The following is a 26,356-nucleotide window of genomic DNA, read 5'->3' on the forward strand; positions in this document are numbered from 1 at the left end:
TCCGCGGGAGGAAGTTTCTCTTAAACCGCATAGTGCGCTACCATTTAGGCTCTAGGGTATGAGGATGAACACCCTGCTGACGGCGAGCGGTGCGATAATAGAAAGTGGCCGTTGGCATCATGTCAAAGAATTCTTCAGAGCACAGCCTATTGTACAATTTACAATCGGTAGAATACACACAAGGAGGCAAAGTCTCTCCTTAGACTTAAAGGTTCAATACCAAAAATATAACAAATTATTAAATTAGAATCGGCCCCTCTATTGCAGAATGCGGAAAGTTTTCCAGTCGTTTCATCCATTTGATTCCGAAGCGCTGGTAGCCTGGTAGAATCAGACTTGTAAAACTGCCCTTCACTTCGTGCACTACGTATGAAGTTCCGAATTTGAATTTGAAAGAATCAGAATTTCTGGTATATTCGTGTTAGACTTCATGTTGAATATCATATTGCTCATATCATATGGCAGCGGCATTATAGGTTCTATTAAAAATACGTCGTAATAATTCAGTTAAAGAATTTGGACAACGGATGACTTTGCAGACGAATTTAAAGTATATGGTGAAGCGATTTCGAATATAAAGTTGAAGGCACCCGACCTCTGGGCCCTCCCCCTACTAGATGGTGTACTCAAATTACTGCATCTATGCAATTAAAAGTGCGCGAGGCCATGCGCTTGGCGAGGAACAGAACCCTATGGAGGAACCTGGTCTTCAACAGAAGGACATGATGTCACGATCTTCAATATTGAGAGCGCAACTGAAGAAGAAGAAGACGATGTGATTTCGACAAGATTGCAAAATATAGTCAGGAAGAAATGTAGAAGAATAATTAATAGCATATGAACATTTTTTTGCATTTGATTATGTGCTCAAATATTTCAGTCACTTAATCTTTCTGTTTATTCAGAAGCTCATTTTGCTCTAATCCATAAAGATGCTTGTGCTCGAAACTAGACGTGAACAGCCTGGATTAAATATTAGTACTGTATTAAATACAAACATTCTCTCGCGTGGGTCATGCCAATATTTGCACCGACAAATGATTACATCCATGAGAAAGAACAATTTTCACCACACCAGCTGCTCATAAAGGCTCTTTTATACTACAGAAACTAACAAGAAAGTTTTGCTAATCAGATGTAAATTTTGAGTTGTTTCCTCATGTTGGCTAGTAGTTAGAATTGACTTAGGTATATAAATAATGATTTTTGATTTTAAATATCACTTAACAATGTTTGTTAAATCTTCGCGTTTCGAAACCCTCGCAAACTCCCACTTTTCAATTTTGTAATCTTTCGCTTGCTAGGATTTCAAGCCCGCACGAGGGGTTAAAAGAAATTCGCCCCCTTCTAAAATAATTAAAATTAATAAAGTAGGTACAGTCAGCATCAATAGTAGCGGATGAAACAACGCACCAAAAGTATCTGATATTCCGGATAACTTTTCCAAATATAGATAAATCTCGAAAATTCTCGTTCAAAAGTATATCTTTTACAGTCTTAATTGTTCTACACATAGAACCATCACTTTTTGTTAAGCTGTTACGGAGTGGTGGAGATACTTTTGAAGCGTTGTTGGATCCGCTACTTTTGACACATGACTGTGTCACACCGCGAGGCGTGCCGTTTTGTTTCTATAATAGTTAGGTGTCAATTTTTATATGTATGCTCATTGCACATGTCACAAATGTAGTAACCACGAGTTGCGGTCTTTTGTTATATGTACTTTATGATGTGTTTCATATTTGCCAGCCTGCGGCCAGAACACGAGGATATAATATATGCGGTAGAATATGTTGCTCGCTGAGAACGTGCAAATAAGCATGTGTGAGTATTTTTGTATACTTTACCATTTTTTTTTACCTGACTTAGAAAAGCATAATAAGCGGACTATGTAGCAGGTAGTAGGCTGGAGATAATGTTAGACCCTAACGCGATCTGACTTTAAACACTACATTAGAACTTAATAATGCGGGATCTTGTACAAGTAATCTGCAGCATCGACGCACGTGCCAAGGGAAAATGGACTCTATTCTCACGTGGGCTCAAACACTTGAACTCAACGGTGCTTACTGTTATATTTTCCCTTTCTTACACGAAAGATACTTATCTTTTTCCTTGTGACTTTAACGCCTTTGGATGTTTGAGGAAAACTTTGATAACGGTGTTTAAGAAGCAATTGTTTGGATTTATCGCTCACGGAGTGCACCTTATTTGATATGTTCATGCTAATATTTTTTTAAAGAAGTGATAAAAATTCTTACTTAGGTCAACTTTACGTATCACTCAGAACTTGTTGTGACATGCCGTATAAGCCGCATACCGAAAAATGGAAAAATTCACTGCTTCAATTAAGATGGAATATTTTTACAGTAGATGTTGCTTCATAAAAAAAATTAGTATATTGGAAAACTCTTTTAACGTCGTTTTCTCATGCAATATCAATCTTCACCTTCCTCACCAATTTTGAACGGGTTTTCATATATCACCTACGGTCGTTATACTTGGCGGGGCATTATAAGAAATTCAGTTTCACTTACGCCAGTAGCTAGTGTAAAGTGTGACATTGGGATGTCAACTGCAGCTGTATTATGGCTCAGTTTCATTGGTCGATAACTCGGTCGATATAAAGCGTGCGGGGAGTCCCCGCAGGCGCTATAATGACTTGTAAAATTCATAAGTCGATAGTTCGCTCGACATACAGCATGCGGGTGACTCCCCGTAGGCGGTGAGGTGGTATAACGACTAGTGAAACTCATAATGGCATGTGTTTTGGAAATCTCCCGCACCCCGCATACGGGCCCTATCGACCAATGGAAACAGTTCCCCAAATGCGGGCCCTATGGCATGCTTTATGGAAATCTCCCGCATCCCGCACGGCTTATCAACCAATGAAGCTGAGTCTCTGTCCTTCCTTTGTTACCGTGTTGTGTTTGTGTTTGTTGTGTTGTGTTGTGTTTGTGTTGTTTGTTGTTTGAATGTTACTTTCCTTAACAAAGTGACATTCGCCGCCGCATTACTGCTGCGATTATTACGTTTATTCCGTTACTCATTTTATCAAGGAAATTGACAGACACATCAGCAATCATGACAACGTAACAGTACCTAATGCTACGATTGACATTCGAAATTCGAACATAACCTTAAGACAGATGATCTACCCACTCGTATGTCTGAAGTCAAAGTCAAATAACCTGACCAACAGGGTGATTCTGATTATAACCGGGATAACTCACTGAGTTAAACTTCAACTTCTTCTATGTATAATATATTTTGGTAATATTTAGCCGATATTTCTCCCAAAATGCGGTGGAGGGCAACAGGTATTCTCTAAGGAGACATCTTGCTCCATCGTTCTGCTATAAACTTTCGATATGCGAGACGGAAACCCTTTGGGGTTTTGCTGGTGTTAGGTAGTTTACTGTTATCAAGTAAGATGAAATATATAAAAAGGTAAGGTGTTTGTAGCGATATTTTTTTAAACTGAACATGGAAATAATTTGTTTAGGTAATAACACACATAAATCTTACACAATATTTTATTTAAGTACTAGTTTAAAAACAAATAATAAATCTTACACATTAGAAAAGAAATACATTATATAAAAGCAAAATAAAGTACCTATTTAATAAGTTATAATAAAAATTAAACAGTAACAATCCACCTACATAAATTAACGTAATAAGTAACTGATTTGTATTGTATTTTTTTTAATTAATCTCTTTTTATTTGCGAGAATGTTGTTTTTTTTAATACATCACTCATGCAAACAGTATTTCAGGAATAATTAATATATATATTTAATACATTTTGTATATTAACTAAAAACTTTAAAATTTATGACGTTTTTATAGTTACTTTAGTTTATAATACATACATTTAATTTAGAAACTAATTTAGAAACATTATTATTTTATTCATAAAATAATAAAAGGAATACCTACACTACATAAATTATGAATCTAAAATCTGTTCATTTAATGAGCTAACGGCTACACATGTTTATGAAAGCTCATAAATTATTTAATTATTGCACATCCCTCTTTACTTATTATTAAATTTAATGAAAAAGAGATATGGAACTACCAAACATTCCAATTGTGGGTGCAGCGGCGTTGATAAAAATAATGGCGACTTGAATCGAGGGTCACCAAATGGCAGACTGTGGCCTGGATCCGGACCGCCGATCTATTTTTTTTTTTGCTTATTTAATAAACTCAATAAGAAACTTTCCGCGATGATAATTTTATTTTAAGAATCGGACCCCTGAAGAAACTAATTGGTGACCCCTGTGCCATGACAGTAACGCAAATTATTAAAATAGGTATTAGAATAGGACTTAGATAACAAATGTAGTTATAGTTTTCCAACCGATAAACTATACACCTATATGACGAGATTTTTCACAAATAATCACGGCGTATTTGGTTTCAATACACTTTTTTATTTATTTATTTGGGAATGTTTTTTGATATTGCTGCTCAGAATCAAGAGTTGTTTCTACCGTAATAGAGGAAAAAAGCGTCCCAATAGTTCCATACATTTTTCGTTAATTCCATTACGTTACCGCCATTAAAATAGCAACGGAATGGAAAAAAATCATGAGAATTTAGTTTCTCCTACTAGGATCGAAAGAGCTAATGATTCTGAGTGGAAATAACATAACAATAGGTACCCAATAAAAAAAAAGTATACATTAAAAACAAAAGTCCATTTAGAATGACTCTCCTCATGACCTCAAAGTGTGGTGCGGTGTTGGAAATCTGAAGGAACTATCTACAGAACAAGCTTCTCCTTATCAATCTTGACGGGATAGACAAAAGAGATGTCGTTAGCAGGCTCGGGGCGGGTCTGGTCCAGTTCGCGCTCGAGATGAACCGCGTAGATGTAGTAGACAAGGATGAAGTAGGCTGCGAGACCTGTGGACAAGAGTGAAGGTAGATGGTTTCCAAACGTTGATCCTTATTTAACTAATAAAATAGTTTTGTTGCGTATGTATTCACCTCCGCGTCGCAAGTGGCACTAACACGCGAAACGCTTTACGTCAAAACGAAGTCCCCCGCCGCGTCTGTCTGTTTGTATACTCGCGATAAACTCAAAAACTACTGAACGGATTTTCATTCGATTTTCACCTCTCAATTGAGTGATTCTTGACGAAGGTTTAGGTGGATAATTGATTAACCCGTGCGACCTGCGAAGCCGGGGCAGGTCTTAAAGTATAAATTCCCAAATGTCATAATACCTTCATACGGAACTTACATAATTCGTCAAGATATAGTTTCATAACCTTTAATAACATGACAATGAATGACACGATCTATACCTACTTATTTATTTGTTGTTAGTTAAGTTAATGTAATTGTGTTTGTCAATAAAAAACATTAGCCATCAGCGTAAAACCCATCTGCCACAAATGCAATTCCAATATACAATGTAAGGCATCATAAATGGTAAGTGTGGACGTTATGACCACGTCCATTAAACGTGCTTGGCGAGTGCGAATAGAAAAACACAAATACAGTGAAAATATATTTTCCACTTTTTACGACTTTAAGTAGTATAGTTTGCGCTCCGTTTCAAAGTCTAACTTCTGTTACTGAGTTGTGTTTTTAAACTTGTTCTGCGATGTAGTTTTGCCAACACTATTTTGTTTAACCAGTTTATGTAGCTATATGCTAAACGTCAGCAGTTTCTGTCGTATATGTACGCCAATATCTTACTGAAGCTTGAGTACAATCAGCATCAATAGTTGCTGATGAAAAAAATCACCAAAAAATCTGTCACCCTGGAAGTTTTCCATGTAGAGATATATCTCTGTCGATATATACTTTAAAGTATCTGTAACGTAAATGTAATTTGCAGTATTTTTGTTAAGTTATTAGAATGCTTTTTATGCTGACTCTACATTTAATCTAGAATACTTATAGTATAACTCAATACTTACAAGAAAAAAGTAAAAAAAATTGTATTGCCGACTTTATGACGACACAGTAACCCCCACCAATTTCACGTTATTGATACCATATTTACCCATATCCGAGATAACATGAGCGATAATCAATTTCTAGAAGCCTTTTACCCAAAATACCGACTTACTATATACTATACAATATAAACATATGCCAGAATATTTAATTCATTTTTTTTAGTTTTCTGTTTGTTTTCGTTTAGTTCAGACCTACGGAACATTCTCGGGCAGCATAGCTTATTAAAGTTACAGAACAAAGTGAGTACAAAGTAATTCGAAAAATCGCAAAAAACAACGTACAATCATGTGCATTTGACCATAAAATTACTTTGCCTACGGATTTACTACCAAAAAGTATTTAAAACTTGCTATGAGTTAGTTTCATACGACATTCTAGAAATAAATGGCACACACGCCATTAACATCCTGTCATGAGTAACTCAGTCAGAAGTCAGAAGTCAGAAGTAACTCTGATTTAAAGCCGAATGTTTCAAAAAACACATTTATTACAAAGGAATAAGGATGCCATAAGATTTATTTCGCTGTTTTGAAACGCAAATGTAACTTTGACATGACATCTGATTGTTGAGATTCGCTATGAGGCTTTATGGTTTAATAGGTACCATCTCGTAACTGTCATTTTGTAGACCTTATATCAAAGACATAAGGTTTACATTGGTAAACCAAAGTTGGCGAAGAATTGTCTTCATGGACTCATAGAATTTATCACAATGGTCAAAGGGCCCGGGTACGTCCTTAAACTACGTCCACAAGAGAGGTATGGGCATAGTGAATGTCATCTCGCTCTGTGTGGTAGGGCACAGAACAGCGGATGTCATTCCAGATCTAGAGCGGAGCCCAACTGGGGAAGTACCTCCACTTTACAGGAAACCGCAGCCAAATAACACTAGACCCTACTCATAGTGTTGTGTTCCTGCCGGTGAGTAAGGTTGCCAAAGCTCAACGAGGGGCGGGAGGGGGTTAGGGTCGGCAACGCGCATGTAATTACTCTGGATTTGCAGGCGTACATAGGCTACGGATACTGCTTAGTATATAGTATATAGACATAGTATAAAAAAAGGGCTTGTGGTAGGTACAATGAATACAATAGGCTCTGGTACTTTAATTACAATTAAACGCATACTGGAGAAGTATAATTAAAAATCTTATTTCGTAACTGGCGATGATAATAATTTATGCAGATTGCATAGTATAAAACTATTTTTGACAGCATACTATTTAAAACAGGATAAAGGCTTTATTAAAAAAAAATATGCACTCTATAGTCTGTATCTTTAGGTATTTAAAAAACGTAAACAAACAATTTTTACATTTTCGGGTAGTTTTAATATTAACCAACCAAATACAAAACCGCATGGATCTGTCACTGAACGACCTGACTTTAAACCTACATTATTTGATCATGTAATGTTTTCATCTACCCTCAGCTGCCTTAAGGAGCCATTTGAGGGTAGATTTTGTTTACCTTTTTTTAAATACCTAAAGATACAGACTATAGTTTGTAACTATTGCTAAAAAGTATCAGGAACTTTAGAACTAAGGTCTAATACAACTGTAATAAAATCGTGATCTACATTTTGATATGCTAACTACACATACATAGTTTCGCACTGTCGCAACGAAACGAAGTAGTATGAGGGTGACTCAATTTTTTTTTTTTATTCTGTACCGGCAGCCAGGCAACATATGCATATTGTGTTTAAGAAAATCTAGCAAACATACACACGTCAGTGCTTTTATATTTTTAGTCATAAAGGATCACGCTAGACCGGCCCGGGCCAAGGCGTCTGACACGTCATTTTCAATGACGGATGATCGGTGATCACGTAGTGCTTTCTATATAAAACGAAGCGCCGGAAGCTCCGACCCGGCCCGGTCTAGCGTGGGTCATACTTAACCCAAAAAAAATGTTTTTACGCTGTTTACAGTTTGTACGCTGTGACAGACTGTACACTCGAATAGGTACATTGACCGACGTTACGAATACAAATTCTCCACGCGTTTGAACCCGAATTGTACGCAAACACCTCTGGCGGCCCGTGAAAAATGTTAAAGGCGAGCTTTTTGACGATTCATACTGAAATACTACTACCGGTTTAGCTCCACTGTAACTCCATTTCAAAACAAGCTCCAATCTTAACTTTATTCCTTGACAGCAAAGTATACATTTGAATGTGTTTTCAAATGCAGATATTCCGTTACGCTTGGTGTGGAAATACTAAGTCCGCCTGTGACACGGAAAAATTTAATGGTACATTGCGTAAATACTTTTTTAGAATCAAAGGTGAAATTATAGGATTTATTTTATAGTATTATAAACTAAATATTTATAATGAGCGTTCCGCCCCGGCTTCGCATGGATTACACAAAACATTAACAAATTATATACCAACACTTTTCTCAAGTATAACTCTATTGATAGGTGGAAACCGCATGAAAATCCGTTCATCCGTTTGAATATACAGACAGACGCAGCGGGGGACTTCGTTTTATAAGGTGTAGTGATATCATTAAATAACTGAGTGAACAGTTGGTGCCCTATAAGTATCAACTTTTCCATACAGTTAGTATGACGACATTGGGTACTTGAGTTGGGGCTATTATTGTAGGTACTATATTGTTATAATTATTATGAAAACGAATTACTCGTGTCTAACCTCATACCGCCATAACTATTTATAATATAAGCTCTTTCTAGTTTATAATTCACTGCAACATAACGTGTTAGGGTGATCCTGGGTTTGACGACCGGTCTGGCCTAGTGGGTACTGACCCTGCCTACGAAGCCGATGGTCCCGGATTCGAATCCCGGTAAGGGCATTTATTTGTGTGATGAACACCGATATTTGTTCCTGGGTTATAGGTATTTTCTATGTATATAAGTATATATTTATGTATATACGTACATATGTATATTGTCGCCTAGTACCCATAGTATAAGCTTTGCTTAGTTTGGGGCTAAGTCGATCTGTGTACCCTAGAAGTTTGAAATATTCGAGGACAATCTTCGGCAAATATTTAAAACTTCTAGCAGCACGCCATATAAGAAAATTTGGCGGTCAAATTTGAATCAATGGTATTAGAAAATAGAGTTGAATATGTTTCGTTTTAAAATTAAACGATACAAAATAAAAGCAACTCTGATCCATTTAATAATGACTTAAATTTCATTTCAAGTCATTTGTACAGTCAGCGTCAAATAATTCGTAGCAGTCAAAGTGGCCAAATAGTTCGGTACACCATACTAAATATATGGTGTACCGAACTATTTGGCTACTTTGACTGCTACGAAGTATTTGACGCTGACTGTACTAGTTTTAGGATCGTGGGACGCTAGAGATTAAAATGGCTTCTATTTGCAGATCGTCTTTATTCATAAAGCTTCGCTTATTCCAGTGCTCGGGGAATCTTATGTCCATGATTCATTGCATTCATGAATGTAAATTTTCTATTAGTGTTTCATTTTAGAAATTGGCATTTAAATTATATTAAATTATTTCATCATCACCAGCCAAATAAGATACGTTCAACAGGACACAGGTTTCTTATTTGCTCACAATAGTTATGGTACCCTAGATCGAAGTAGATCTCCTTTACCAAATACTAAATAGATACTCCAGGATTACGAGTCATACGCCGATTTTTTAGAAAACATTCTGAAAAATCAAAATCTAATCTAAAACTCCCCGAGGTCCAAGCTGTGGATTATGATGGCCTGGGTGCCAGCACTGCAAGACATCACAAGGTAAATGAAACCAGCGAGAGACAGAAACAGCCTCACGGTAGCGACGATGCCGAAACTTTTGTATGATATTTTGGTCAAATTCAGATTCTTGTAAAACTCACCGAGATCCAAGCTGTGGATGATGATCGTCTGAGTGCCAGCACTGCAAGACATCACGAGGTAGACGAAGCCAGCGAGAGACAGCAGCAGTCGTACAGTGGCGAAGCCGATGTAGACGCGGATCGGGCCGAGACTTTTCTAGAATTTTAGAAGTAAGTCATTAGTTGAATAAAAATGACATTAGGTAATTAGACTCCGATTACACTTATTCACCTGCCAAATTTAAATTGCACTTTATCATTAAGTAGGTCTAAATTAATATTGCTGCAACGTTGATTTTCTTCCGATTTTAGGTATATAAATGGCTCATTGTATGTTTTTCTTAAAGCAGCTTAATATAATGCCCTAACACAAAGGCACAAGTTATCATTTACTGATTTGAATTCCTTGATTGTCAGAATTCCAGATTTGAATTGATCCAGTTCTAATTTATCACCTTACTTTTAATCTGGACTTTATCCGTCTTCCACGGCAATATTAAAACAAAATGAATGTTATAATAGCCAAATAATTCCTGCTTACCTTATGTAGTCCCACAAGACACGCCACATTGATCATTAACCAAGCAATATTAGCGCAGAGCACAACCATAAGCAGAATCCCCACTTGGTTTAGGAAGGGTCTCTCAACAGACTCGATGTCTGGCACCTGGTCTGAGACCATGCGGGGACGGTCAGAGTCGAAGTGGTCGAAGCCGTGGGTCGTGATGCCGATGTAGGTGGTCAGGGTCAGTAGGGCTAGGGTGTGGTAGGTGTTAAAAATCTGGAAAATAAAAAGACAAATTAGAAGAAATGTAACAGGATGCTACCTTACCACTTGCTTACAGACAGGAGTTTTAAGGGTTTTCGCAGATATCAAGTCTATTAAGAAGATAGTCGATATAAGTAGTGGGTTTACAAAAGTCAATACAGTACAGGATTTTATCAAGATTCTAAAAGAATACCAACCAGATTTAAATATCCGAGAATGAAGCACCCAAGCCTCAATGGAATGCAGCAGCAGCATTTTGTAAACATGGACTCCGTTCGTGACTGCGAAGTCGTGGAAATCCTGTAAAGAATTAAAATGGGTTAAGAATCGTAATGAGAGTTAGAATGTCAATGAATATTCAATAACTTAAGCAGCCATATTCTCGAATCCCCGCTATATTTCAGATGTAAGCGGATCTATTTTCCTTCAAAATATGTATTACAAGTACTCCAAGAACAAATTAAGTTACTTTAATTATTTCGGTTTATATATTACAAGGTTCTATGGAACGGGCCCTTAGTCCACATTTAAAAACAACCTACGGAAGAAACGATGTTAATAACTTTGTCATAATATCACTGGATAGGTCCAATGTCTCGACATTTAAACTGTCTAATTTCAATAAAAAGATCCGTTATTATCGCGTTCACATTCATCATTCTGTAACACTATTTCACATAATTAAAATTCGAATAGTATCTCAGTTTATACGTAATAAAGCATGATTCAACCTACTGAGGTTGAATCATGTACCTCAGTAGGTTGAATCATGGTTTATTACGTATAAACTGAGATACTATTCGACATGTTACCTCAGTAGGTAACATCAGTACCCCTAGTGTAAATTTAATCGACATCATAACCAGGCGCGGATACAAGATTTGGCTTAGGGGGGGGGCCATTTTGAGAAAATCATATATTTTTGCACAGAAAATAAGGTAAAAAAAAATTTACTCAATTTAGTAATGTGAGAGCCAGGGTTTTAGGGGGGGGCCATTGCCCCTATGGCCCCCCCCCCCTTGTATCCGCGCCTGATCATAACGTGACGAACGCGTTTGCATTAAGTCTCATTTTGTATAGGATTTTGAGTTTCCAAAACGTCCCGCTTGGCGCGCTCTTTCTAAATCCAATACAAAATGAGACTAAACGCAAACGCGTACGTCACGTTTCGAAATCGAATTTATTTACACTAGGGGTACTGATTCTGTACAAGGTCACGTCACAGGTGAAGTAAGTAGTTACTTTTTTCCGTGCACTAAGATTTTACACGTCTGTCGGTGTTTTTTTCCTTTAACAATAAGAATGGGGCGACCATTAGCTGCGAACAAAAAGCGACTCATTGCTTGAGTATAAGTCACGGTCGACTAACTAACCTACTCTGTTCTTGATACACAAGCATAAAACGCAAGCATAGAGTTCGTGTATGTACGAGTATAAACTCTGGTTGTATAGAATATCTCTTCTAGATAGATGTCACATTCATAAACCAAACATGTCATTATCTTCGAATAGTTTGCCTGTGCGGATGCACAATACAATAATTTTGGAAACCTAATAAGGTGTTTTGGATATTCTAACATATTTTCACCTGACTGCCTTAAAGAGCTTAAACAGACATTGATACAGACGTTTTCTGATTGTAATATGATGGAAAAATTACACTTTTCGCACTAATAGATCATATCCATAACTAATCCAGATCAAATTCATAGCCAGTTATTACAATCAGAATAGGCCTTGTGCGCACATCGACATTAAGAGCCTGGTAACGATTTTAGAGCAAAAAAGTAAAATTGATAGATTTAGTCGTTGAAATTGTACACCTTTTGTTACGTAATATCTAAATAACAAGTATTGGTTTCTATTAGCACATCTTCTCATCTTGCCTTTTAATAATCAGGTAGCAAGCGTGCGTCCCCGGTAATATGTGACGAGAAGAAACGATTTTTAAAAATTCATCAAAAAAATATGGTGGTAAATTATACAAAATGATGTATAAGAACAGTTTCAGCAAATGTTTTAGATTGTTTAAGTATCATAATTACGTTGAAATTAAGTCGATTTTCAGAGACATTGTCACTTGGTTTGAAGTAATTTCTGGAGAAAATTGATTTCGTCTAACTTTCATTTATACTACTTACTTCAAATTTATAATAGTTTGCTTGCTAAACTGTAGTTTATTAAAGTTGAAGTATAGGAGGAAGTATGTGTAATACCATTTTTAGCAGTCCAAACTTTACGAAATTTACAAATAAGAGATTTAAAATCAGTGCTTTACGCGCGTTTACCTAAACGTCCATCAGAAAAAAAAATATTACTGAGTCTGTTTAAAAAAAAATGATTTATAAAAATGTAAGATAGCAAGACGTGCTAATAGAAACCAGTACTTGATATTTCTAATAGTGAACCAAAGGTATAAAATTTCATCGACTAAATCTATCAATTTGACATTTTTGTGACTAAAATCGATAACGGCCTCTTAACCCCCTTATCCATAATATTTTTAAAACCTCTGTCAAATTTTATCCCTACCTAACAAACACAAATGTTTAAATGACGGATAAGGACAAACGATTGTACTCGTAGTAAATGAAAAACACAAATGTTATCATCTTCAACATCCCACGCAGACGAAGCGGGCAGAAATTAGTCTACAATAAATTAATTCTGCAAGTTCTAGTATAACGCCCGTGTTGCTCAAGAAATATCTAGTGCATAAAGCCTTAATAAGCAATAAATATTATCTGATTAGCATCCTACTCTAGTTAAAAACATTACTGCTTGTTATACACGCAATAAATATCTTAATATAAAGTTTATTTTTAACCTCTAGCGTCTTAACACTAGTACAGTCAGCGTCAAATACATTATAGCAACCAAAGTGGCCAAACTATTTGGCCACTTTGACTGCTACAAAGTATTTGACGCTGACTGTACCAAAGATACATTGATTAAGTAAATGCGTAAAATACCCACCCTATTCCGTATGTTATTGTAAGTTGTAACAAATGAAACTGCATTTAAGATAAACTAGTGTACGGGTATTAAAAACATTCATAACACCATTATTTTACTGTACGTGCGTGATATGCATAATGTGTATTGTGTTATCGGTGGTCATGTAACAGCACATTCTTTATTGTTCAACATCATTGTCTTGCGTAGCCGAGTTGTTTGAAAAAACATTTCAATATTTCTAAACCATATTATCAAACAATATTGTCGTTGGAATTCATTGCATGAGAGTAGGTAACAAAACTAAAACATTACGTGCAATAATGTCTAACCTTGAATAAATAATAACCGTAAAGAAAATAAACTTAAATCTAAACCTAAACGTACTAATCTAAAAATATTTTAGATCTTAAGTGTTTTTCTTTGTATAAAACCTTTAATTTGTGGAAGTCTGTGACAAGGTTACCTAGGATGTATTAACCCACGAGCTAGGAACAGATTTCCATGACCAATGCTGATCGGAATGCTACCGGACGATAAAGAAAAGTACTTACCTAGTTCAGGGCAATGTATAATAAAGGGTTCGTCACAAAATAAATGGTTTTACATGTTCATGTGACCAGCTGACGGTCTCTCCACCGCGATATAAGCGGCTGACGATTTTTATTATAGACGATGATTTTTTTTCCGGCTATCGTCCGGAATGCGATAACCGATGTATTTAGCGCCTGGCCCGTGATCTACCAGAGGCATATAGGCAAAGCAACTGGCACCACATGAAGCAAAATTGGCTAAATAATTTGGACGTACAAGAATGCCCAAAAATGCAGAAGAACATACAAATACATACAAGTTATCAATCCGTGGTGTATGCTATGCCGTAGCAATTATACATAGAAATGTTGATCAATGGATCAACATTTCTCTATGGATTAATGAATAAATAATAAATAAATATTTGGAGACAATCTTACACAAATCGACCTAGCCCCAAACTGAGCAAAGCTTGTACTACCTACTAGACGATGATATACATACTTAAATAGATAAACACATACTTATATACTTAGAAAACACCCATGACTCTAGAACAAATATCCGTGCTCATCACACAAATGCTAAGGGATTCGAACCCGGGACCATCGGCTTCGTAGGCAGGGTCACTACCCACTAGGCCAGACAGGTCGATTATTACAAGTTATTTTGAACAATAAGCTGTTCCAATTTTATTTTATTTGATATATACTAAGTAGATAATTAGTTACAAACCCTATTCTTCTATTCCAGTGTAAGTGTTCCTCAGGATGTTCTCTGCGGAATCACTAACTCGAGGCGCACGTATTTCAATTTTATTTTAATAAAAAAGTAGCAAAGCTCTAAGTTCTAATGTTTACTTGGCAAGGGTTACCAGCCTTTGAGTAATTAATTACAAAACCTGATAAGGTTCTGTAGTTAATTGCTTTTTCCCAGACTTATTATTCCCTGAAATATCTTTCGGTGTCACCTCAGTCTTTAGTCCCTGAAATATCTTTCGGTGTCACCTTTGTCTTTTACTTAGTCTTTTTTACAAATTCGATATAGCTTGAGGGAATTGACGTTTAACAATCATTCGGTCCCTCTGGCTATATCAAATAATTATGTATCAATTTATGTCGTTTAATTTTATGACTATTAACAATATGACTAATAAAAATTATGGTAGAAAACGTTATGGACTGAGAAACTCGGAACTAAAAAATTATGGGAACCAATAGAGACCCATCAAATACACGAGTACCAAGTCCATGTTTATTGTATCTGACCTAAAAGTCGAGATAATATCGTAACAAGTGGAGTTCATTCACTCAGACTACGTATTTTTTAAATATTACACCATATACCGCCATCCAAATTTATATTCTATTTAGTCGCGTTTAAATACATATTCGAATGTACTTTACTTTGGACTTGTTGCCTTTTAATTCTGTAAACAATTTTGCTGGTTATTTATAAACGGTTTTATATGTGGTTGGAATCGTAATATACTTACGACGTTTTTAATCAGTGATAGTATGTTTATTTTGATACGCGTATGACCGAAACGCATTGGCAAAGGTTGTTACTTTGTAAACAGTACGAATTTTACGTGACAATAAATTTACACGGTGTTTTATATATAGGTATGGTATGGTATGGTATTATTTCAAAGTAAAACGTATATCATTGTATAGGTACAGTCACGTCTGAAAATATGGATACGAATAAAGTGCCAAAAATATGTATACACTACCTTAATATATATTGGCTAAGGTCGTGTATACATATTTTTGGCACTTTTTTCGTATCGATATTTTCAGACATGACCGTACAACGTTTAAGTTAAGCTTCATTTATTAAATATTACTTTTAAACACGAGCAAATCAGTAGGTACTTATCTACTTAGATAAATATAGTTAATCTAAAAAAATATTTTACTTTCAACTTTTCCAGAAATCAGTACTCCTAGTGTAAATTTGATCGACATCATAACGTGACGAACGCGTTTGCGTTAAGTCTCATTTTGTATAGGATTTTGAGTTTCCAAAACGTCCCACTTGGCGCGCTCTTTCTAAATCCAATACAAAATGTGACGTACGCGTTTGCGTTTAGTCTCGTTTCGAAATCGAATTTATTTACACTAGGGGTACAGAAATCATCTCATTTATTCGTGCTAAACTATAACATATGTATACAAAAGTATAACACAAGAAGGAAATTAAATAAATAGTTTACTATGTAATGGGCATAAATGCTAACCCAAAATTCAGCGCTGACCTTCCGATCTTCAAAACATTTTCTGAGAGTTACATTATCTGGGCTATTCAGAGCCGTGCATTTTTTTTATACCACAACGGTGGCAAACAAGCATACGGCCCGCCTGATGGTAAGCAGTCACCGCAGCCTATGGACGTCTGCAACTCCAGAGGTGTTACATGCGCGTTGCCGACCCTAAACTAAAACACATAAACATGCATAAACTAAAGAAGCCAATGTCTATTCATATATTTTTTATCGAAAAGTGTTAATCTGCATTGCAACGGAGCCAATTCATTTCTATATGATCAAGATCAAGTACAATATTAATGTCGTAGTCTGATTGAATCCCGAACTTTTGTCACATAGTTTTATTTTGCTTCATCACCTAAACGGCAAATGGTGGCCACATTTTCCCGTTTAGATTACACCATGAAATGAAAAATAATATAAAACTATAGCTGGTCAAAAAACTTTGTCAGTAGAAATTCAAAAGCACGAAATTCAAATTTTCTATGGCATAATAACCCTATGCGCCTACATTTTTTAAATTAACCGCTTTTTTTCTACTGACGGAAATGGCTTGACAGACGTTATATCACATTGTTCAAAAAATTTAGGCAATAAGTAGGACAACGACTTTAATATCTGATTTATACAAAAATGAATGGGTTTATTAGAAAATACTGTTTGTTCAGATACCTGTGACCACCTTGGCCGCTCCGATGTATCTGTATTATTTTATTTATTGGAGAAACAATAGAAGTATGCGACAGGATAATAGGTTACATTGTTAGGTATATTATTAAGATGAACACTTACTTTCTTAAACGGTCTCACTAAAACATATGTTAACGTACAAGTTAACAATGTGGTGTAGACCATGCTTATGTGTTGGTGGGGACAACATTACGATGTATGTCCATTTCAGTGACGTCTATTATCAATTCGACCTCATTCATCTCCTAAGTGATAAAGTATACAGCAGAATGGGCATGGACAACGCTAATTTAGATGCGGACCAATTATATGAATTTAGATGTCTAGATCTAGGTATGAGATAATGTACTGTCAATATTAATTTATATAAGAGTTGCGGTGGAGACTGCAGAATCTTGGGGTGCGGAGGCTAGGGAGTTTGTGTGACTGCTAGTTGGTCATATATAAACAGCCAGGTTATATAGATGCTGACAGATAACGTACAGAAATAAGATGAAAATCATGAAACGAATTACATTCAATCATTTAACTTTTTTTGTTGGATAGCTAAGAAATGTAATTTAACTCCTAAAAGTAACATATAGCTTGTGCCCGCGACGTCGTTCTCAATAAAGTAATTAAAAAGGATTAAAGCATATATCAGGTAATTGTTAAATAAAAAGAAAACGTATATTAATGTCAACTATTTTTAGATTTGCAGAGGTGTCAAATCGAAAGTCAGTGCAAATTTTATTTCACCCAATACGATCCTATTCACTGAAATGCAATAAAATTATTAGGAGCATAATATATTGCCAACTCAGTCACGTGCAATACGTGCTCGATTTAGTGATAGGTAATGATTTTGTATGTTTCTTTTCGTCTTGTAATTTTTGTGCCACGACCACAAAAACCGTACGAAAAATATTGAGACACGGTGCAACAATTTGTCACTCGAATTTTTAAAGACTTCAATGAACGGCCGCAAATAGAAGCCTTCAAGAAATTACACATTGGTGGCGAAAATGGACGTTCAAGGAAGTTGATATTCGAGCCAAATGGAAATTCCGAAAATTGGACATTAGAACCTTTCAATCCAACAACAATGAACATAAAACAATAGAACTGTTATTTTTTCCCAGTCTATTTCGAAAATTTTATTACGATTGCCTACTAAGTTTTAGAAGAAGACACACTCGAAAATTTAAACTCGATTTTTCGGGAATTTTAGTAAGTAAGAAAGTAAACACTTGATTGTGCGAGAAAGAGAAATGTTGATTACATCAGATAGAACACAATTGTGTAGTACAAAGGCGAAAATATCCCTAAGAGACAAGCATACGGCCCGCCTGATGGTAAGCAGTCTCCGTAGCCTATGTACGCCTGCAACTCCAGAGGAGTTACATGCGCGTTGCCGACCTTTTAGTCTGTATCTTTAGGTATTTAAAAAAAGGTAATTATCTTTATGTTTATTGTCAACGTTTAATCAAAACGATAAAAACCGTAACAAATCGTTAAATCTAAATCGGCCTCCAAGAGTAGTTAATATTAAAAATACGCCTGAACTTAGTTATATTTAAGTAAACACAGATTATTAAGACAGGATAATTACTTTACCTTAATTAAAATGTTTATTGAGTGATTCAAGACGTGTCCGCGGAAAATTTAGGAAGAAGCAGAGTCATTGTTTTTCAATTCCTTCCTTTTAAATTTTTCGAATGAATTTAGTCGGTAACGATGTTTGTGAGGCTTATTTTGCAGTCTTTCTTACTATAGGATGATGGCAAATGGCAAATAAGTCAATAAGACACCGTAGCCTTGGACGCTTGCAAACCCAGCTGTGTGACAAGCGCGTAGTTGAGTTTGTGGCGCATTAATCAAGACTGCATGCGCACATCACTATTCGCAAACCCGTCCAGGCGACAGCGGGGCGAAGAAGACGCGCGGAGGGAACCTACACGGACCGGCTCCCAGATCGCTGCACGGAGCCTCAGAGCGCATCCGATCGCCTTCGACGCCGCACCTGTGCCGCTCTGCCCCGCCGCTCGCGCTTACGCAAACGCAACCTATCGCTTCGCTCGCTATTGCATTATTCATTGCGTTTTTGTAGAACTTAATATTATAGTTTATATTTATACGTGGAGTTCGTGTTTGATTTAACGATCATATAGATAAGAACACCACAAGTTTCCTTAGTGGAATGCTGTTACGATTGAAAAAATACGCTTCCAATTTCGAAGTCCTACTTTTATACTGTATCAGTAAAATAACGGAGTTATATAGATAATATACCTACTTAAATTTAGGCAATTAACTCTAAATTCAATGAGAACAAAGTTAATTATATTATAATTAGTTTATATGCCGTGATATCCCTTCAGCTGTATAAACAGCATTGCAATTACTAGAACATTCCTGGAAAGAAATAAAATCACACATTGACATAGATGTCATAGCTATAACAAATAAAATAATATCCCCTTGTTTATAAAAGTTGGCCACGTCTCACAATTATTTTGTTAAATTTCATCTTCTTCTAACAAACAGAAATGTCAAAACGACGGTGACAAAGAAATGACAAAACGGTTATCAACGGTTGTTACATTTGACACACGTTTATGAATAATTCATATCAGATAATAACGCCATTATGTAATATGAAAATTGAAACCAAATGTATAAAGGAATATTTAGAGTCAGAACAAGCTAACTTGGCAGTGATGTTGATAACCAGCCTGTTCATAGATGTTTGACGTTTAGAATAACACTTGCACTGTTTGGGATATCAAACCAACTTATTTTGGTTTGACTATACTTAATGACGAGCGACGAACGAGCGAGAAGCCGTCCCAACAGCTTTCTGGAAGTATTATCCGATACGACTGTCCAATATGGAGGCACCTGGTGGTCTTGACACTTTGACGTTGTTTAGTACCTTTTTAATTGTATAGGTTTATTAGTAAATACTAATACTAGTTGTAGTTATTAGGTTCATAGCTTAGATAAACCAACAAATCTATGGCTTGTAAAGATCTGAAATAAATGATAATATACGTTGTTTTTTTTATTCACTTCATTTATAACAAATATTTATTTACAATAACAATATACAAAATGGATATATACAGATGATTACTACAACTAAAATGATATAATTATATTTAATTTATTTAAAGAATATTACCTATCAGGCGGCTCGTCTGCTTGTTTACTGATAAAAATATATGTGTTACTGTAAAAACCCGTGTTTAGAATAAATCGCGTTTTCGTTATAGTTAAAACTTGTTTTCACCAAGGCTGGTAAATTTTGCAATAGTACCAGTAAATTTACTCCTTGTCTGCTCACACTCAAAACTAATTAATTAAATATTTTAGGAGAAAATAAAACTAATGATTTTTTTTTGTTTATTTAACAAAATTAATGTCCTTTCTTACTTCATTGAGTATTTATCTCAGCGAACTCACAGTAGTCCTAAGTTTCATAGACGCTATTGGCATTCGGTAGTTAGATTGAAATGTTGTCGTTTCATTTTTTGCAAAATGGTAGAAATTGGCATAATAGACTTAAGTGCCATTAGCGTCTATGGAACTTTATTTTGACATATTTTAAGCTTGTGAAACTTATCTCGAGGTCCACAGCTCACAGAGCCACCAGTTTTATTATGTCATATTTTTCTCAAAATTTACATAAATTACAATTTATATCTGTAATTAACAAAAGTGATACCATAACAAAAGTAAAAACATGCCATAACCGACAGAAATTGTATTTACCCGTTTTTGGTTACTGGGAAAATGGTAATTTACAGGTAAATTTCCCAAATGGGAAATTACTGTTAACGGTAACTTTACTGCCGTGACAACACTAGTTTTGTCTATAGGTTACACAAAAATAGCTTTATTAAAAAAAAATGAACAATAAGTTTAGTCTAAACTAGTTTTCCCCAAAGCACTTTGCGAAAACTACTTTTGACTAAAAAAAATCCGTTATGACTAGTTTTCACTGAGGCCCTACGGAAAACTAGTTTTAATTAGGTTAAACGCGTTTCCACTAAAAACGGGTTTTTACTGTATTATGTAATATTAAACATTTCAAAAGTGATTCATAATTCTTCAATACTGTTCCTATGATCTATTAGGAACATAATTTACCCCAATTTAAAATTATTTATAGCAAACAAAACAAATATAATGCATGTCCTTAGTGTATTTAAAAAACAATTTTCTTTGATTTCTCTGATTTTTTGCCACAAGGCCAATTGGAGTGCGTAATTGAATTATTTTTAAATCCAATAAAAAGCCTCTTTTGGTTGAACATCAAACAGAAATTAAGAATATTTCATTCCAGATCAGTAACTCGTTCTATTCATTAGCTACCTAAAATCCCAAAGTAAATACACAAAAATGTTTAAACTTTATGGGGCATTGAACCCGAAATGAATAAAAGTTTTTGTATACTTTGTGAATAATTTATAAAAATAAATAATAAATAAATAAATAAATAAACGAATTAACTAGGTATAAATGAGTTTTACTTTTAAAATATTAACGTTTATAATTTACCATTTTTTTCTTGTTTCAAAATATTTAAGTTGATTAATTTAATAGCCGTTTATTACCCAATTTTCTCGCGAGGCTGAACGTAGGATAGGTCTGTGCCTTCGATGCCTAAACTGTCAAAAATTGTCACCGTATTATGAATTATTTCGCTTAAAATTTAGTTTTTTCTTCCAACAACGGTACTGTACGAGTCGGGTAAGAATATTGTTACTCGAGGCTTTAATTTACTCCATATTATATAAACTCTCGGTTACAATATTTCACCCCCCCCCCCCCCCCCCCGTTGTTTAATGTGCTATTGTTAAGATTTAGTTAGTGGAAAACTTTTTCTCGAAATGGAACGAACAAGATAGTTCGGGTTATCCACCTTCCCGTAGTTACTATAGTAAAAGGTGGGAATTTTTCCCTGTAGTAACCACTAAAATTTTGATGGCTTTGAACAAAGTAATAGAACAGTATAAATATAGAGCTTTAATCGATACTTATTAAAAATCAAATTCATTATTAGTTAATCAGTTATAAGTTTAAATATAAGTAGATTACTGTTTCAGTTAACTGCCTTAAAAGTGATAAAAAAAATCCCAGTAGTACCACTGGTAACAACTTGATTGTAACTAAAAGGAATAATCCGATAGTTCGGGTTATAGTCCCCCTGCCAGCCCAATCAAATGCTAAAACATTACACACACAAGAGTCATCAGTACAGAGCCTCAACATACATTATTTTCGGAGCAATTATTTCCGAAAATATTCACTATCAAAAAATGGTTGTTGTATACTCGTATTGAAATACCTATCCAACGATACCTCACACCATTGGGTTACATTTTTTTGCAGTTTTTATTTTACCTTTCTGTCACCATGCATGATTGTATCCATGCCAAATTGCAGCTTTCTAACACTAACGATCACATATCAAAGCCGCGGAAGGACAGACATACGGACATGGCGGAACTATAAGGGTTTCTAGTTGACTACGGAATCCTAAATATGCCTGTTGTACACTAGTCAATTTTACTTGGTATTATTTTAAAATTAGTAAAATTTATATTAATTAGTCGCTGATGGTAAATATAAGGTGGCAGGTAGCCTTATTTACCATCGTCAAATCCATAATAATTTACTATAATTTATACATTAGACACTTTTTCTTTGTATATTTTTTTTTTATTGACAATGAATCTACCTGCAACCTGTTAAAAAGAAAATCCAAAGGTAAAAATTATACTAACAGAATCAACAATCAAATTGTTACTACGACTAGACGATTACTTACTACAAAGTTTCCTATAGGTAGAAAAAAATAGCGGGCGCAAAAATCTCTACGCCAAATACCTACTCGATAACAGGAAAAATGGATAGAATTGACACCACCATATTATTAAGAGGCCAATTCGAGTTTAATTTAATCGATCTCATGCCAACATGATACTGATCTGTTAGTGTCAAAAGTGACGTTTTTGGTTGAAGAAATGTCATTTTTTCTCCTGACAGATCCGTATCAGATCAATATCAAATTGGAATGAGATCGAATAACGAAAACTCAACTCGAATTGGCTTTTTAATCGCAATCAACTCACTTCTCGCAAAAAAAACCAGCTACAAACTAATTACATAAACATTTAAAACACAATACGAACTTCATTTATCACATCACACGCGTTTAATAAATAAGAATAATAAAAATAACACTGGCCACTTACGTGTCATATGGCAGCGGCATTGCAAAAACTGTTGATTGATTTAAAAACAAACAATTCGAAATCCGAACGCGGCGTGTATGTCGGTGCGCTAGATCAGACTGACTCGACTGACTCGATGCGTCCGCGCAAAGCAATCACGCGGTGATGTAATGTCGATTATTGGCAAAAGGTCGTATCTCCGTGCGAGTTTTATAACTACATACGGTTTTTTGCAGGTTTTTGGTAGATGCGGTAATAGGTGAGTGCGAGCCCGCCAGTCGCAATTGTCGTAACGTTGTCACGTTCACATTTTGGTTCGATACAGTGTCCAAACTGTGTTTGATTTGATGTAGTAAATAAATACAGATAACAAACTATTGTCTAGTATAGAAATTGAATAACTACATATACCCCTACCCCTATAAGCCACCGTTCCACATTTGTTGTAAACCAGAGGAGCGGAGAAGAGAACCTATGCTATTGGTCGAATCTCCGCTCATCTGCTCCTCAGTGGAAAGGCAGCCTTATGCGGATAAGATATCCCAGGAAATAATATTTTATTTATTTGGATAAGTCAGCAGTAGATAAGCTAACCTAATTACCTACTGTTTATGACACATGATGTGTGTTCAAAATACCTAATAGTTTACTTAAATGAAAACTTTGAAAGCAAAAGAAAAATGCAAACGCCCTGGAAGTAATACCTTACATGTTTTCCATCACGCTTCGGCGCACATTACTCGCTATAGTGTTATTAGTAGGAATACCTACTATTAGTAAACTGCACAATAAGTACTGGAATGAAATGGACAGATGCAGGCAGACAAAGGATATTTTACCGGAACTGAACTACAAGCTCACCAAAATACTACTGAAAACACCTAGTTGCCAACTACGTAAAATAGTAGGATTAATAACAGCACACAACACACTAAACAAACACCTACACAATATGGGTAAAACAAACAGCCCCTTGTGCAGAGCGTGCATGGAAGAAGAGGAAACAACAAAACACATTCTTCTAGACTGCAAACTGGCAGAAGTATACAGAAGCAAATACCTAGGGACTCCGTGCACACTAAAGGAGGCAGTTAGCAACCTGAAGACATTGCTAGGCTTCGTGGAGGAGCTGGGGTGGCTAGAGTAGCGCTACCTCGATTTCACGCAAAATAGGCAAAATGGTTGTCGATTTGCGGAAAACGCCCAGAAGCACTAAGTAACATAGATAAGCTTAAATCGTCAATTTTGCAGAAACCACTTAATACGCCTTGACCACCCATCGGGGCCCCGCCACTTGACTGCCTTTTGCACAAATCCGCGGCGACACTTGACTAGTTACTTTTCGCGTTTTCGCTACCGCCACTTGAAGGGGTTTATCTATATCATTAACCAGCTCACCAACAAACATACAAGATCATCGTGTTTTTTTTATAAACAACGTGAATTAAATGGACTGCAATTGTCTTCTTATTGAAACCCACGTTACATACCCGGACCCGGGTACGTTCTTAAACTACGTCCAAAAGAATTTCATTTCGCTTTGTGTGGTAGGGCACAGCCAGTGGATGTCATTCTAGATCTAGAGCAGAGCCCAACTGGGGAAATACCTCCACCTTACAGAAAACCGCAGCCAAATAATACTAGACCCTACTCATAGTGTTGTGTTCCTGCCGGTAAGTAAGGTTGCCAGAGCTCAACGAGGGGGGGCGAGTTTAGGGTCGGCAACGCGCATGTAACTCCTCTAGAGTTGCAGGCGTACATAGACTACGGAGACTGCTTACTATCAGGCGGACCGTATGCTTGTTTGCCACCGACGTAGTATAAAAAAAAAAAAAGACGTGTGGCACTCGGGGACTGCCGCGGTAAAGCTATTGCATAGCATTTTGTATCAACTTATGCAATTATAATTATTTATTTATTTTATTTATGCAGTATTTCTTTTTCTTTGATATTAATACCACCATAACCAACCACCAGTAAACCAGTATAACGATATGATCTCAGTTGATAGGGATCTCGAGGTTTCACTTCTGATGGTTTTTCGGAAAAGACAAGTACGCTTGACAAGAGATAATGTAAACACTGGTAATTCGTAGTTACTCCTGGTATTTATATATTCCAATCGTTCACCGAGCGCACGACTCAAGATAACCAATATAAAAGTGTGAACCTTGTTTATTCATAGTTACGATACGTATACGGATTCACTTATATTGGACAAGTTGTAAGTCATGGGAATAAGCGCCTTCGCCTGTTTTAGAGTGAGGGAACTAGCACGAAAAACTGACTTATAAACTCGACGCCAAAGCGGCAAACGCTTTCTAATTCAAAAGTTATAATGTGTTGACGGACTTGCCTTGTAGACGGTCTTGCCCACAGTGACCTTATATTAAAATAAAAACCGGTTACATTCTATAGTTTCAAGAAATAGGAGCACATGATTTAAAAAGTTGCATTATTTATAAAAAAAATTGCTGACTCGGGCATGCATGCACTGCATGAAGCGGGCATGCCTACTTGACACTCGGATAAACGTGTTTCTCACATGGGTAATGCATTATTTAGCTGTCGCGCTCACTCAATAACAAGGAATTTTTTAATTTTATTCAGAAAAAATATGTTTTCAAATGTTATAATAGTACTTACGAATGAAAAGTGATACCGTGAGCTTTGTTTTTGTGCTTGGAGCTATTGAAGCACTGGAAAAAGGCGCAACACGGCATTCTTTGGCAATATTTTATCGAATTTGATGACAATGTTGACACTTCAGCGTCACCCATACGACTAATTCAATATAGGTCCCGGAACCTATATTTTGTGGCTCACGATCGACCGCCTGGTACCTCATCTACCCCTATTACGTACATCAATGATACATACAGATTACTATAAACAGCTGCTTATGTATTTGTCCGATTTCGGAGCAGCTCGTCTCGATTCGTGCGAGTTTCGTAGAGTAGTACCATAGAAATAGGATAGTATAGAACGACTGTCAAACTTCAAAAGTGTGACCAAAAATGAAATGCAAGTGTGTGCGTAAATTGTCTATGTGCGAACAAAAATAGTGATGTCATGTTACAACATATTAATAATCTATCGATGTTTA

General features: G+C 35.8%; 1 protein-coding gene across 1 annotated transcript; it reads right to left on the reverse strand.

The window, feature by feature from the left end:
* Positions 1-3,522: 3,522 nt before the first annotated feature.
* Positions 3,523-23,402, reverse strand: LOC133524722 (uncharacterized). The gene is made up of 5 exons (XM_061860863.1): positions 23,272-23,402; positions 10,779-10,881; positions 10,354-10,593; positions 9,834-9,969; positions 3,523-4,917 (listed from the first exon to the last, which is right to left on the reverse strand). The coding sequence occupies exons 1-5, from the start codon at positions 23,289-23,291 to the stop codon at positions 4,775-4,777; spliced, it is 642 nt and encodes a 213-aa protein (XP_061716847.1). The 5' UTR covers positions 23,292-23,402; the 3' UTR covers positions 3,523-4,774.
* Positions 23,403-26,356: the final 2,954 nt, after the last annotated feature.

The sequence above is a fragment of the Cydia pomonella genome, chromosome 14 (genome assembly GCF_033807575.1).
Source record: "Cydia pomonella isolate Wapato2018A chromosome 14, ilCydPomo1, whole genome shotgun sequence".
Classification (NCBI taxonomy): Eukaryota; Metazoa; Arthropoda; class Insecta; order Lepidoptera; family Tortricidae; genus Cydia; species Cydia pomonella.

Coding starts and splice junctions, on each gene's coding strand:
- LOC133524722 (XM_061860863.1), bottom strand. CDS start 23,291: ATGCCGCTGCCATATGACAC. Junction 10,882..23,271: donor ATGCCGCTGCCATATGACAC/GTAAGTGGCCAG, acceptor AATTCTTTACAG/GATTTCCACGACTTCGCAGT. Junction 10,594..10,778: donor TTCTCGGATATTTAAATCTG/GTTGGTATTCTT, acceptor TTTATTTTCCAG/ATTTTTAACACCTACCACAC.